Genomic DNA, 16462 nt, shown 5'->3' with positions numbered 1-16462 from the left:
GGGGAGATTTGATTGAGGTGTTTAAGGCTCTGAGAGGCATCAGTAAAATGAATGAGGACAAAATTTTCAAGATTATAAATGATGCTAGAACTAGGGGACATAAATTCAAGTTATGCGGGGAAATGTTTAGATTGGACTGCAGGAAGTTTTATTTTAGCCAGCGAGTTATAAATTACTGGAATAAGTTGCCTTCATGGGTGGTAGAGGCCGACAGTTTGGGGAAATTCAAAGGTCATCTGGATAGTACTTTCGGGTAAGGGAAGCGCATAGGATGATAGGATTAATTTCCTTTTTATTTAATTTTTAATTTCATTTTTATTTAATTTTTAATTTCATTTTATTATTTTTATTTATTTATTAATTATTATTATTTATTTAATTTTTGTTTTTATCATTGTTTTGTTCGGATTTTTTTTTTTTTTTTTTTTTTTGGCTGGTGCAGCATAAGCCATAGGTTTTCTTGCACCATACGGCCGTTACTAATACTAATACTAATATTGTGAATACCTTCACAATGAATTGCCACGATATTGCACTACTTCGAATAAGTAACGCTTCACTTAATGATGCTATTGCACTTAATATATACATAGTCTAAATTTGCTCGCAGCTTGAGGCTTTAGCCCTAAATGTATCTTAGTCTAAATATGTCAAACACCATCAGGCATTTCGAAGATAAGCATAGAAGGAGATGAATCTTTGAGAGATATGAATTTTTAAGTGATGTGAGACAAGACTGAGTTTTAGAGGAATTGAAATCATCTAAGTTATCTTTGCCCTATTGGAGAATTGCCTGGAGATCAGCATTTAAGGAATTAGTAATGGATTTGAGAAGTTGAAGCTGTTTGTTCAGGGCAAGGTTTCTCAAACTGGAAGGTGGAATGCAATGTGCTATTATTAGCAAAACTAATATGGATAGGATTTCTGGTCAATGGAAGAAAGTCATTAATATACAAGAGGAAAAGAGTGGGAGAAAGAACTGAACCATAGGGAACACCTGCATTAGTGGAGGAGTCAGAAAACAAGAGTGGTCTACCATCACCTGCAGTGAGTGGTCTGAGAGAAAACTGGTATAATCAATTACAAAAAAACCATTGGCAAACCTTAAGATGGAAGCTGATTTAGAAGATATTTATGCCAAACATGATCAGAAGCCTTCGAAATGTCAAGAGAAACTTCTTGAGTTTCATTGAACTTTTCCATTGAATTTGTCCACAGATAGGTAACATAAACCAGTATATCACCAGTGGATCAGCACTTATGGAAATCAAAGTGCCGATCATTGATCAGATGAAAGGTTTCTATATAGTTTAGGAATTAGAAATTAATAGTTTTCTCCATTACTTTAGAAAGAGTAGATGTAAGAGCAATGGGATGATAATTGGATGGCACAGATTTATCACCCTTTTTAGGAACTGGCTGGATATTAGCAAATATCCAAACAGAAGGGGAAAACATCTTTGGAACCAGAAAGTGAAAAAAAAGTCAACACAGGATAGGAGTAAGCTCAGGAGCACAGGTTTTGAGAACAAGTGGAGAAATACCATCAGGACCTGGCACTTTCTTTGCATAAGTAGCAGTAACTTTTCATTGTTAAACATCTGATGAAACAGTAACAGTCCCTTTATCATTCCTGCTAGCATTTGTATACGGAATGCAAGGGTGACCTTGCTTCTATATTTTTTACACCCTTTCACAGTACTGCTCGATATTGTTTTGCCTGGTTGCATTCTATAAAAGAGAGCTGTTCATCCATGTTAAAAAAAGTTTCATTCATCATAGTTTTTAAAAATATTTAATGATATTGTTCCATTGGCTCCTTATCAAACTCAGCTGTTCCTCCACATCTGTTTTGTTTAATCAATTGATGTTGTTGAACTAAGATGCATTTGGGGCTAAAGCCTCAAGCTGCGAGCAAATTTAGACTATGTATATATTAAGTGCAATAACGATGCCACCTTATAAGTATTCTGTTTATTCAGAAATGGCTGTGTATTGGTGATGCTATTGCACTTAATATATACATTGATGGTGCTGCTTAAAACGATGCAACCAACCATTGCTATACACTAAATCTCTGATTCTCATCTGTTACCCCATTAATTTAATCTGTTCCTTAATCACTTCATCAGTTACTGTTCCATTTCTTGCATTAACCTGTCCAGTCCAAATAACTAACACATCCAGCAGTTTTTCATGTTTTAGTCCCTTAAGCCACTTTACAGATTCACTTTTTTGATTCACCCATTTCTTTTGTTCACTACAAATGTTTCCAACACAGTGGCAACTTATTTGGTTTATCCCATACAGCAGAAATGTGATCCACAGTGATCTGCAAGCTGTTACCAGGGTATTTTTCTTTGTAACTGCACACCTCTTTCTTTTCAGGTACATTCAACACTGCCCTTTACTCATTTTGAGGTCAGTACTCCTGAAAATAATTCTAATGAAGAAAATAAAGAAAATGTTACTCTTTAAAATTGATATTTATTAGTAATAATACCAAAATACACACTCAATAATAATGCTCAAAAAAATAAGTTTAAAAATCTAATGAATACAGGAAAGCACAAAAAATAGAACCCTTGTAATAGAACCCCTGGTCACACAGCATGAGACAAGCACAAGGACTGCTTACAAATGTCACAATGTTTTTGTTTATACTCTGGCATGACCACCAGATCACAGGAGTTTACAAAAAATTATCAACGCAAACATTAACCATATTTAGCAGTCACGGGCTCGGACCCTGATTCACTCAAAGAGCGTGTGCTACTGAACTCTTGCTGATCAATTGGCTATAGAGTGGTGAGAAATTCCCTGAATTCACTTTATTATTTACAGGGCCGAAAATTGATTTTCATGATGGCAAGTGATTGAAAAATATCACTTTCTGACTATATCTTATAAATAAAAAGAAGAGAAAGTCTGTTATACATGTTTAGTGTTAAATCAGGTTTGTTTGCAATGAAAAATCATACATTTAGTAATTCACAGATAGGGCATATGGCGGCTTGTTGTGGGGTGGCACTTTACTGAGGAATTACCATTATTAATAATGTATTTATAAGATCAGTTCACAAGTATACATTGGCACTTGTACAGAGGTGCTTCTATATGGGGGGGCCTATATCAAGGTTTGACTGTATATATAGTATGGTATAGTATGGCCGTCATTCAGTGTAGCCACGTGTTCTGGAGCTCCTGAATGTTGAGTTATTTTAATGTGTTTAAAGTGTTTTCTTCCACCGGAAAAGTGTGCCAGCTCAAAGAACTTCGCAAGAGGATTACGTGGGTGAGAAATTTTTGTTATTACGAGGGTTATCTTGTCTGTACTCTCTCGTCATCTACTTAATTCCTTTAGGCTTAGCATTCTGCTAATGCTTTGCTGCAGTCACACATGCATTGTTGACAGTTAGGCCTAGTGGATATTGCTGGGAATACGTCCATAAAGTTTTGAATTGGAGCAAGTGCGTGCGCGTATAGTGTGTGGCAGCCTGCGAATGAGCTCCGATTAAAGTTAAGATAAGATATAGAGTGCATGCACGAGTAGTGTAAGGTCGCCCTGAACGAAGTTCTCCCTATATCATGCAATAATAGTGTTTCTTATTCTCGCAAGTATGCAATTTATATCAGATGGTTCGTCTCATCGTCGCAGATCCCATAGTCACGTCTTCTGAATATGATTGTTTTCAGGTAATCTTCTATATTAATTTTATTTGAAACTATCGCTTAGTACAGTACTGTATATAGAAGTTGCTCAAAGCCTATCTAACCCCGTTTCTGAATGCTAGAAGAACAAGGTCAAAGGTGTGCCTAATACGCTAATTCCCAAGAGTAACCTGCTAAAGGGTAGTAAAGTTAATCCTTGCCGAAAACTTTACAGAACATTCCCTTGGTTGAACATTTTTGATCACGCAGTTTGTGGAAACTGAACTTAAAGCTGTGGAAAGAGAATACTCAACGAAAAATGCCAAATAATCAATTCAACTGCGCTATCTGTAAGGTAGTGAAATCAGCTGTATTTCTGAGCTGTCTTTCGTGCAAGAGGGGATTTTGTAAGCCGTGCACCCCCACAGTGTTATGGAAACTGAATAAAGAACGGCAAAAGGTGTGGACATGTGATATTTGTAATAGAACGAGCGAAATCAACAGAGAGAATGAAACCGTAAACCCACGGAAAACAGACAGCAGCATCCTAGACACTGACCTCGACAATTTCACATCACTGACATCATTACCGCCTGCCGAACCTTCTGACTGTGTTGTTACTAACGAAAACAGAACAGAGATTGCTTGTAATGGTTCTAACACAAAAACCATTATGCCTGAAAGCCCGATGGCCAATACTGACCAAGTAATCACCAACGATTTAATTAGTAGAAGCCTTACAGAAATCATCACTGAACACACGAGAACTATCACAGCCCTACAAACAGATAATGCAAGGATTACGTTAGGCAAGATGGAAAGAATTTTTGAATGTGTCGCTGATCTCTTCACTGAAAACCAGTTTCTGCGGGCTCAAAACTTAGAGATCCTGCAAGAAGTATCTCATCTGAAGAGCCAACTTGAAGAACTTAAGAGCATGACTATGAATAGTTTCACTTTGAAGCCTGGCCAAGGTGCAGGTTTCCCATTCACCTCTTCTATACCCACCAATGGGATGACACATAACGAGAACGATGTAACAGCATACAATCAGACTTGCGCACTGAAAAAGAACCCAATGCGGAATCAAAAAGAAACCTATGAGGTATCAACTTATGAAAGTAACGCTGCAAGTGTAGATCCCCTAGCTCTCTTTACAGCAGGCCGAACATGCACACCTCACCAGCTTGACGCACCGAATCAACTTTTGGATAGATCCATGATTACAAATACCATTCACTCCAATTCTGTTAGCAGACACTGTCAGGAAACTCCTACAGAAACTCACCTTGACCCCCACTCGTGGGCTGAGGTTGTCGCCGGCCATCCCCTCACGTATCCAAAGGAAACACAACGAAGGAAAAGTGCCAAACAGCAAGGATGGTACCTGAGACACGAAGAAACAAGAGATCGAGAAGATCATATATAACTGGGACAGCCCCAACTACTTGGCTCAAGACTAGTGGCAACGTAGCACACGTCGACCAACAACCCACTCGCAAAAGCCTATTCATCTCACGATTGGCTCCACACAGAACCTCTGAGCAAATTAAAAATGGCATAAGTGATAATTTGAATATATCCGTTGATGTATACCAACTACCCACAAAATGGCCTTCTTATTCATCTTTCAGATTAGACTGCAACAGTACCCAATATAAAATCCTGTGTCAGCCATGCACTTGTCCTCAAGGGCTCCTCATCAGGCCCTACTTTCAATCCTCGCCCTCCACCAGACTTCAGAGGCACAGCCAATCAAGTCATGGTCACATTCAGGGTCCAGTCAACCCCACTAGCTGAGGCGCCTCTGTAGCCAGGTGGGAAGGAGCAGCAGTGCATACCACACGCTTCTTGATTAGACCGGGGTTCGAGCCCGTCACCACCAAATATGGAGGATACGGAAAGGTCAGGGAATGACCACCGCATATTCCGGAGCAATATGGCTTTAGTTGCTAATGCTCCTAAAAATCCAAACAACCACTAGCTGACTCACTACCGAAATCATGAATGGAAGCCAATTCACAATAATTCCTGTTAGGATATCTGAAAGAAACATCTTAAAAAAAGAGAGAAAAAGACCGCAGAGGGTACTAAGGAATATCCCCAGACATAATAGCATCTCTATATTCTATCAGAATGCCCGTAGCATACGTAACAAGCTTGAAACTGTAGAAGAACTTCTACTTTCGCACAAGTTTGATGTGCTCTGCATAACAGAAACCTGGCTTGGCCGAAATGAGGAGCATTTTCCATATGCAGTGTTGGCTGGATATAATGTGATTCTCTGCTCCCAACAGGACAAAAGGGGAGGTGGAGTGGGACTCTTCTACAAAACACCGCACATACTTGTTACTAAGAATTATAAAAGTCAGTCCACTAAGTTCGAAGGGCTAATTGTGTCATGCGAATTTAAATCTGCTCGCATTGATTTTGCAGTTATACTTTGTATACACCCCTCCAGGACTCGATGCAGAAACCGTCGATGAGATAACTAATTGGCTCATTCATGGGCTCCATCACTCAGCAAGGCATGTTATCTGTGGAGACTTTAACTTTTCCCCTCAACTTGTTCATCTTCAGTCCAGATTGCTAAATAACCTTCACCCATTAGGAATCCATCTGATTAATAATCTCCTGACCAGAGGTGATCACCATCTTGATCTTGTGCTATCATCAAGCAATTGTGAACTTGATTCTACAACAGAAATAGCTTTTCAACCTGATCACATGCCAATTTTAATTAACTTATATTTTCCGACTCCAAATTACAACGTCTCGACTCAGGTCCACACCAAGATAATAACGAGCCCAAAATTACTCAACATTACTAAATGTCTAGAAGCAGCCACTGCAATTCCTTGGAATGCACTCGAGCAATGTGATAATCAACTTGCCTTAGACCTAACTCGCTGGCTGATCACAATTTCTAATTATGCAGCCTCAAAGAAAATAAGGATCTCTGAACGTACGAGAGGATGGTGGACTCCTGAGCTGAGCAACAGTTTTAAGCTTAAACAGGAACTGTACAAACAGTGGAAAATGACAGGACTAGCTCCAGACCGAATTGCATACTCCAAAGGACGAGCAAGCTTCAACCGCCTTAAGTCTCAAGCCATAAAACATCACATTGAAACCACACTTCATAAGGGCTGTCCATCATACCGACAGAAATACTGTGAACTCCCTCCACAGTTTGATCCTGAAAGGTGGATGGACTTTATTGCACGAGTTCAGCAAAACCAACATGAGCCCAGTGATATTCCCATGTCTGATGATGATATGCCCAGAGATGCACTTGAAACCATTGAATTAACAAGACAAGACCTTTTATCTGCGATTAATAAGTTGCCTGCAACTGGTACAGCGGGAATCGACAAAGTACCACAATTTATCATTAAATGTTTGAGCCCATTTCTAAGTGATCCCCTCCTAATAATTTTCAATAGCATATTAAAAGGAGAATTTTTCCCTCCAATATGGAATTTATATTCTGTCAGGCCACTCCCAAAAGTTTCCCAGCCAACTGAAGCCAGGCACTTGAGACTCATCTCTCGTTCCTCATGTCTATTGAAATTACTTGAAAAAACAGTACTGAAAACACTTACCATGCACATTCTCCCGCACAGGCCCCAGCAAATTCATTATTCGTTGCAAAACAGATCAACAGTTAGTAACCTGATTATGACTACTAATGCAGTCCTTGGATCATTGGGGAGAAAGAAGAAATGGCAATCACATATCTTGATCTAAAAGCTGAGTTCAATAGTGTTCACATCCCAGCCTTGCTCAAACTCCTTCGAAATTACTATCACATCACAGGCCCAGTATTGAAGTTTCTAACATCCCTTCTTCAGAATAGAATCATCCAAATGTACATAGGAAAACAAAGGTATACTAGACAAATACAAGCAGGCGTTCCACAAGGAAGAGTCCTGTCTGGAATTCTTTTCACTGCCATCATCTACCCACTAATACACAATAGAACAGATATGATATCATATGCAAATGATTTAAAGATCTTCACAAAAATAAATTTGACCGATGAAGCCAAAAACGCCACAGTAACCATCAACAAGACCTTATCAGAAGTACAGCAGTACCTCACGAATTTTGACCTGCAAGTGAACCTTGAGAAATCTGCCATCATGGTATTCTCACTTAAACCCATACCAACCATAATTCAGCCTGCGATTGAGGGAGTCACAATCCCCTGCGTTGAAAAGCAAAGAGATCTGGGTGTAATCTTCGACAGAAAATTACGATTCCATCACCATATAGAAGAACTCTGTGCTAAATTCAACAAGAAATGGTGGGTTGCCAAGCAGCACTTGCTACACATTTACAACACAAACCTGATAGAAATGTATATCAGGATGATGATTTTTGGAAGTGTACTGTATGGAGTAGAGTTGTGGGGCTCAGCTGCAGACACCACAATTAAACCATTAAAAGCTGCTGAATACTGGCTCCTGAAGTGGGCAACCTGGAAGTGTCATCTCCCACCACAGCAGCGCACAACACCGATGGCCAATGCGCTGAATTTAACCAGGTTTTCAGCACTAATGCACGAGAGAAGACTCATCTTCACCGTAAAAATGATTGCCGGGAGAGTCTCAGCACCCAACGTTTGGGACACCGTGTGCTGGCGGATTCTCCAACCAGGTCTCCGCTCCACTCCCAAGCTTCTTGCTCTTCCTTTGAGACTACATTTGAAAGATCGGTTCCTCCCTTATCAGAAGCTCCATCTGGTTCAATCCCTGGATGCTGACTTATTTAAAATCATAGATGATAAAAAGTATAGACGGATCATCCTAGATCTGCACGTGGTCTCCAGAACTACCAACTGATCTCAGATTGTTATGGCGGGGCAAGAGACTCTCAGAAAACTGGACTCGAGGAAAATCTTTTGTTATCACAATTTGTTATTTTTGTTATTTTGTATTAGTTTTCCTTTCAAGTCAATGTTATCTGCTATGAGTACTTTTTTTTTTTTTTTTTATATAATTCGCCTATAATTAATCTTTACAATTCCTTTATTATCTCTGCCGCTTGTTAACCCCTGGCATGGTGCCGTGAAGGGTATTATTGTATGGTCGTGGTACCTGCATATACCGGTGAACTGTACAATAAAGATCTTATTTATATATTTGTAACACAGGAATTCACACATAAAAGTGTATATATGTTCTTAGTCCACACATGGAAATTGTACATGTGTGAATTTGTGAAAGGACTATTCCTAATTAGAACAAAGGTATTTGACATTAAATGATATTGTTCATAATAAATTGTTGCAATTGTAACAGATACTTCACAATTAAACTAAAAGATTACTTACACATATATATATTACAGTTCAACTGTTAATTATAGATTTTTTTTTTGTTTTATTACCGATGCCTTTTTTCATTCAGTACTGGTTTATTTGGGTTGAGTTTATTTTGGGTTTATTTCTTAGTGCTCTTCCAATTCGATTCCATTGAGAATATGAGTATTCTTAGAATCCTTAGGGCACATGCAGTATGCATTTCATAAAAATTCACAGTAAATTAAGATAATAAGATTTGCTTTTTGGTTGATGTTGGACTATATAGGAATATATGAACATATGCTTCACTGGAGGTAAATTAAGATAAAAACAGAGCTTATTTGGGGTTGATGCTAACAGGAATAAATGAACATAAGCCAGGTTCTACTTATTAGCAGAAGAATCAAATGCGCTGAAGGATATCTATGCATTGTAGTTATATCAGTTAGGTATTGAGGGTCATAGTGGCTGGGAGCATGATTTTATTTCTGCACTTCCCACTTATTTTCTGGTACAATTTAATGCTAAAAGCTAATTTCTCCCCAAAGCTGTGCCTATGGGGTGGCTGCCCTCTTCTTGCTCTCCCATTGTTATGTCCCTGAATCATATTTATTTTTACATTGTATTTTTTAATTTACTTTGCTTAAAGAAAAGTGACTTTTAGGAATGGAATTTCTTTAATTTCAGAAATGGAAGTATTCCAAATTATGATATGAGTACTAAATAAATAATTACCCATTTTTATTTTTAGGTATTAGACTCATTTTTAAAAGTGAAGTGATAAAGAAACCATGGAGTGATACTCCTGCCTAGGTCCAAGACTTACAATCACTTGATCTCCTTACTTGTTATATCATTCCGTATTGTACAGTTCCGTATATAGACAACAAGTTGGAGAGACTATGTTGTATATTTAAGGTAAACCCGTAGACCTGGAATATATTGTGAAAGAATAAACTTGGGTTTGGGAAGTGTCAGAGGAATATAATTTTTTTGTGAAATGGAAAAAAAATCTCTATTTTTTAATGTTAACAGCAATACCAGTTTTGTTGATTGCTGAAGTTTTCATTATATTCATTATTGAATCATGAGGAATACCTTTCAGGGTTGTGTTTCTTTTAAATTAAGCAAATAAAGATTTTTATGAAATTTAGTAGTATGGTCAGAATGTGTTCATGTTAATGCTTTTATCTTGAAAATTTATCCAACCATCGCACTTGTGGGTTGTAACCACTTTTCACTTTTTAATGGAACTGAATGCTGATTTTTAAAATTGAGTGCTTCACTAAAGATGTTTAAGAAAGGAAAAACTGGTTTCAGTTTATTGCAAAAATATATCTTTCATTATTCTTGTTATTTGTTTTCATATAACTAGGGTGTACTATGAATGGTTTAAGATATTTATTCAACTGTTTCTTATTGTGAGGAAGAATTTTCCAGTTATTAATAAATGCATTTAGTACAGTTCAATGTGTATGTGACTTTCAAGTTGTTTTGCCTATTATTATTTAAGTTTTGATGTTGCCATTAAAATGCATTTCATTAAGCAGAATTCAGTAGCAGTTGTAATTTGCCATGTGTTGATTATCAGGTATGTATATAAAATATTACATAGATTATATAATAAAGTACTAAGGTTTGATATTTTGCAGTGAAGGTGTTTGATTGCAAAATAGATGTATATATTTGAAATAACTAATCTGAATGCTTTTTCTCATATATTGTTTGGTGGCTGCCTAGGATGATACACAGTTAAGCAGCTTGGGTACTGGAAGGGTCAGGAATTTGGCAGATCTTATTGTAACTGAATTGATAATCTCATTATAGGAGTGTGTTGCATCATTGAGCAAAAAGATTGATAAGTGTACACTTTTTAATTATTAACTTGGTTATTTCAGTATATGAATGTTTTAAGTGCTGTTTTCAATAATTTGAAAAGTGTAAAGTTGTACACCTTAAAAAAAAATTGGACTGAAAAAAATCTGAAATTCAGCACATTCCCAAACTGTAATTCCAAGTAATGTGCTTAAATTCAGCACATTACTTGGTTAAAGTAGTATGCAACCTTTTTGCTATTCTAGTAATTTTGTGTAAACCACCCCCCATGCCAAAGGTATTTATGATTATATACAATGATTTTTTTTTTAATCTTTTCAATAATAAAAGTAATGAAGAACTGTGCTGTAAAACTGAAATAACATAATTGTGATGGAAATACTCAAATGATTTTTAAACTTAGTGACTGCTGATGGCTGTTTTTCTTGCTATAATCTGGTTAAGTGCATATCGAAGAAAGATTCCCTGATGAATCTTTCAAAAACAAAAGAAAAAAAGGTAACTTTTTATTGCAACCTTTCTTTCTAAAAGCTATGATATAATATTTATAATGTCTCTTTCACAAGAGGCAGTCTGAAATTCTTAGAAACTCATTCAGTTCCTTACAGCTGCAATAAATTTATCCAAGGATTCTAAAATTTTGCAGAGACAAGGAATTACTTTAGAAAAAATAAAAACTAGATCATAAATTAATTAAAATCTTTGAACAGAATTTTCTAACAGTTCAGAATTTTACACTTGCATTTTGTGATTTTGCTTGATACAATAAAGGAGGGAAAGACATCATTTGATGCAGTCTTTATTTAATGTTTGTTATCCTTATTTTATTTCATCTAATTGATACATGTATCACAATAAAAATAAATAAGGCATAGTGCATTATTACATTATAGAATGATAGACTGTGAAATATAACTGTTCAGTTCAAGATTATAATCCCATAATTTGGTAATAGTCTAGCCTGATTTTAGAGTTTGTGCTGTAGCAATTGTATAGATTTTATAACAGCTAATTTATTTTTAAGTAAAGATATCCTTTCCTATATCAATTTGTGAATTTATTATAAGGAAGTTGTAATTTTATGAATTAAAAAGTTTATCAACTCATGCTAAAATCTTTTTAAAATGTTTCTAAATGTAATTCAAAACACTGTTAGAATATTTATAATACATTAAACTGTGGGCACCCACGGTAAGGGGTAGGTGACACTTACCCTCCCCATTGATTTTTCAATTTTAATATAATTTATGTAAAATTTTTTTCTTTGAAAGAAAAATTATTCTCAAAGAAAAAAGAAAAATTTTTTCTTTCAATAGGTAAATAAAGTCATTTACAAATCCAATATAACGCCCCCCCCCCCCAAGAAAAAATTTCTGTGGGTGCCCATGCCTTAAATGTAAGTTTCGTTGTCATTAACAGAGGCATATAATGCAAAAAAAAAAAAAAAAAACACCTTTCCCATTTGACCCATTCATATGCTCCAAAATTTTGCCCATGTCTTCCTTGAATTTATTTAAGCTATCAACTTCTACAATGACCAATGGAAGTTTGTTTCAGCAATCGATTACCCTCTGGCTAAATGCAAATTTCTGCACATCTATTCTAAAACTGTCTTTCCTCAATTTCAGTTTATACTCCCTCAGATTTGTAATCTGAACAAGAGGAAGAATCCCATTAGCATTCAGCCTAGTCTAAAGCCTTTCTTGGTAAGAGCATGCCTATGTTCTTCTCACCAGTCTTGTTGCCCTTCTCTGTACTTGTTCTAGCAACTCTACATCCTTCCTAAAATGAGGCCTCGAGATCTGTATGCAGTACTCAAGATGTGGCCTAACCATTGCTTTATACAAGGGAATAATCACCTCCTTTTCCCTGCTAGCAAAATTCCTGTATATCATTGACAAGACCCCATGACCTGCTCTGGCAGCCTGTCTGCACTGTCAGAAACTCTTCATCTCTGACTGCATAATTGCTCCCAAGTCTTTTTCGTTCTCCACTCTCCACTATCTTGAATGTAATACCACACAGTTGGTACATTTGTCTGGGGGTTACTGCACTCCATATGCAGTACTTTGCAATTGTCAATGTTAAATTTGGTTGCCACTTCTCAGCCCATCTGCCCAACTTTTCTAGATCCTGCTGCAGTAGCATACTGTCATTAACAACCCTGACAACCTTTGTATCATCTGGAAACTTCAACATTAAGCCTGATATACCTTGATGAAAATATCGTTGATAAATATACAAAACAATAATGGGCCCAACACCGAACACTGGGGGACACCACTAATAACATTAGTTCACACAGAGCAGTGTCCATTGATTACCAATCTCTGTCTTCTCCCACTCAACCATCATTTTATCCATTATAGCGACTTGTCCTTAATACCATACTGCTCCAATTTGTACAGTAGTCTTCCATGTGCAGCAGTGTCAAAGGCTTTCGTAACTTTCAAGTATACGATATCAAAATTATTTTTTGCATCCAGTTCCTTTGTAACCACATCATTATCCAATCAAATTAGTCATACAAGACTTCCCCTTAACAAAACCATGCTGTGTTGGAATTATTACTGCAGTCTTTTCTAGATGATCCTGCAATGCTTCTTTAATGTTGAACCAGTGACTCCATTTTTTTCCCTGAACAGAAGTTAAACTAACAGGTCTGTAATTACTCATGCCACTCTTAGATCCTCCTTTGTGAATTGGTGATACATTTACACATCTCCAGTGCTTGGGGGACTTCCCCTGAGTCTAAGGATTCTCTCATAATTATGGCTAAGCGTTTGCTTACTTCACTTACTGCCTCTTTTAATATAATTGGATAGATCCCATCCACCCAGATACCTTTTTTATGTTTAATTTCAACAATTTCTCCTCCAATTTTCTCCATTATTACATATTCATATAGAACCCTGTTAGAGTTTAATAAGCTTCTGATCTCCACTTTCCTACAGAATTCCTCTGTAAGAAAGTGGAGATGCAAAATGCTCATTCAGCTTGTCAGCTATCTGAGCAGAATCATCAGCAGTCAAACCATCAATATCAAGTGGACCAATCTGGAAGCATTGGTGTACATGCAAGTATACATACTCCTATTCTTATTTCTAGTTACCCTACACCGGTCATGTATTTACTTGTTCCACGATGACTCCCAGCAGTTCCTGAAACCCCCAGAAACTTGCCTTCCAGGCTGCTGTTCATTCCAATAGAAGCAGTGCAAAAATCACTTCCACCTCTGCCTGCAGTGGAAGTGATTAGACTGTGAAACTCGTCCCCCCCCCACAAACTAGCAGTATTTAGACTCATCTAACATTGCTTCAACAGCATCAGCAAATATTTTTGTGTCCTTTTTATTTAAGTGTATCCCATACCTGTAAAACAAGCACAGACCACATTGAGAAATTTTCTACCCCATGAGCCTTGCACAATCTCTCCAGGGCCGATTTGATTGACAAGGCTCTTACTATATGTTTCCTCCTATCCTGTTTGGGCAGAATTGCAGACACTTTCAAATTTAACCCTAACTTTTACATTGGCTATGTCTTGATATAATATGTTGTACATAATTTATTAAGATCTATTAAATTTCAAAATAAAATATGATAAAAAAAAAAACAGAACTTATTTTTAGACTGTCATAAAACATAAGTGAAAGGCACAAAATGGAATTTAACAATTAAAATTATATTCATATAATTAATAACATTTAACTGCATGTTTTGATTGATATTATAAATTCATATATTTAATTGATGATTTTAATCTTAAGTTACCTAAGATTAAAGAACATTTAGTATCCTAACCAATTAGAGAACATTTAGTATCCTAACCAATTAGAGAACATTTAGTATCCTAACCAATTAGAGAACATTTAGTATCCTAACCAATTAGAGAACATTTACTATTCTAAATAGATAGTATCCTTAAATAGAAAGGTTGCAAGAATATTTGCTGATTCTATCGAGGCAGTGTTAGATGAATCAGAAAACTGCTAGCTTTGGGGATTCACAGACAAAAAGATTAACAGTAGCCGCAGGCAGAGGCAAATGTGATTCTTGCACTGCATCTATTGTAATGAACAGCAGCCTAGAGAGCAAGTTTCTGGGGATTTCAAGAGCTGCTGGGAGTCATCATGGAACAAGTAAATACATGGGCTGTGTTAGGGTTACTAAGAGTAAGAATAGGTGCATGTATATTGTATGTACACCAATGCTAGAAGTATAGTAAATAAATTTGATGAATTTGAAGTACTGATAAAGGCATATATTGTTGGGATATCACTGACATGGTGTCACATGTCTCTGATATCCCATCAAGCAGAGCAGAATTGGAATTTGGGAAGTACAATGTGTACAGAAAGGATAGACAGGGAGGAGGGTTTATGCTGTTAGTTAAGAAATACATCAAATCTAAGAAAGTGCATCCAGTTGATTATGGGTGGACAGTTAAATGTTGAGTCTGTTTGGTGTGACATAAACACTGGGAAAGGAAAAATTAGAGTCGGAGTGTGCCTATTATATGCCTAATGATTCTGATGAGTACATGAACAGTTGTGCTGAGCATTAGAGTGGGCAAGTAAATCAGAATGTCTTGTAATGGGAGATCTTAACTTTTCAGATATTGACTGGAACTTGTGGGTTCGTCACTCGCACACTAGCAAGAGTTTTGTGGATTTATTGGAGGATTGTTGTCTACAGCAACATTCAATGGAAAACGAGAGGGAGTAATACTCTTGATCTGATTATCAGCAGTGATTATTCATGCATTAAGAATTTGCAGCTAAAGGAACCACTAGGTGACAGTGATTACAGTGTACTGATGTGGGATTTACTTAAAGGTGTAACTACCATCAGGGGTAAAGGGAAGGGTTTTTTTTTTCGTAAAGGTGACAGTGGTCTCAGACATTTTTTTAATTCTATAAAGTGGAACAAACTGATGATGTTACCAATGGTGAATTCTAAATGGGAAGCCTTTGGGGATCTAATCTTGGGGTCTACTAGGCTTTTCATGCCAACTAAGAAATATTGTTGAAGGTTCAGGCCTAAATGGATTTCAGATGAATTAATGAGGCTTGTGTGCAGAGAAGAAAAATGCATAGGATGCATATAAATTATCAGGCCACACAGAAGCCTACGGCAGATATAAGCTAGTCTGGAATCAAGTCAAAACGGAGGTTCGGCAGGCAAAGGCAAATTATGACAAATCTTTGGCAAAGGATACAAAGAACAGCAAAGTGTTCTTTACTTATGTAAAGAACACTTTGCTGTTCTTGAAGAAGAGGATGAATCAGAGTGGTCCACTTACAATTTGCTGTTCTAGAAGGAAGGGGATGAATCAGATTGGTCCACTTAACATAGATGGTTCGACTATTGATGATCCTGCACAAGTATCTAATAAACCGAATGAGTATTTTACATATACATTCACACACGAGGAGTTATTCAATGAGGGGAATGCCAGAAGTTTATCAAACTCTGACATGAAGCTAAGTGATTTTGTAATAACTGAGAACAGAGGGGAGGAGAAATTGTTGAAGTTAAACATAAAAAAGGCATCTAGGACAGATGGAATCTATTCAGTTCTATTGAAGGAGGCAGCAAGGGAAGTTAGCAAAACCTTAGCCATAATTATGGGAGCATCCTTGGAGTCAGGGGAGGTCTCCATGGA

At 36.8% G+C, this 16462-nt stretch overlaps 1 protein-coding gene across 2 annotated transcripts in view; it reads left to right on the top strand.

Moving 5' to 3' along the window:
* The window catches only part of LOC150090455 (adenosylhomocysteinase-like 1), a 619708-nt gene extending 609775 nt beyond the window's left edge, over positions 1 to 9933 (top strand). For both annotated transcript variants that reach the window (XM_090369139.1, XM_090369138.1), the window contains exon 17: positions 9711 to 9933. In XM_090369139.1, the coding sequence (XP_090225265.1) occupies positions 9711 to 9717 (7 nt within the window). In that variant the 3' untranslated portion in view covers positions 9718 to 9933. The remainder of the gene's footprint in view (positions 1 to 9710) is intronic.
* The last annotated feature ends 6529 nt before the right edge of the window (positions 9934 to 16462 follow it).

Source organism: Mastigoproctus giganteus, chromosome 2, assembly GCF_048544385.1.
Source record: "Mastigoproctus giganteus isolate SK-2022 chromosome 2, ASM4854438v1, whole genome shotgun sequence".
NCBI lineage: Eukaryota > Metazoa > Arthropoda > Arachnida > Uropygi > Thelyphonidae > Mastigoproctus > Mastigoproctus giganteus.
The sequence above is the reverse complement of the archived record's forward strand: the minus strand, read 5'-3'. Positions and strand labels throughout refer to the sequence as shown.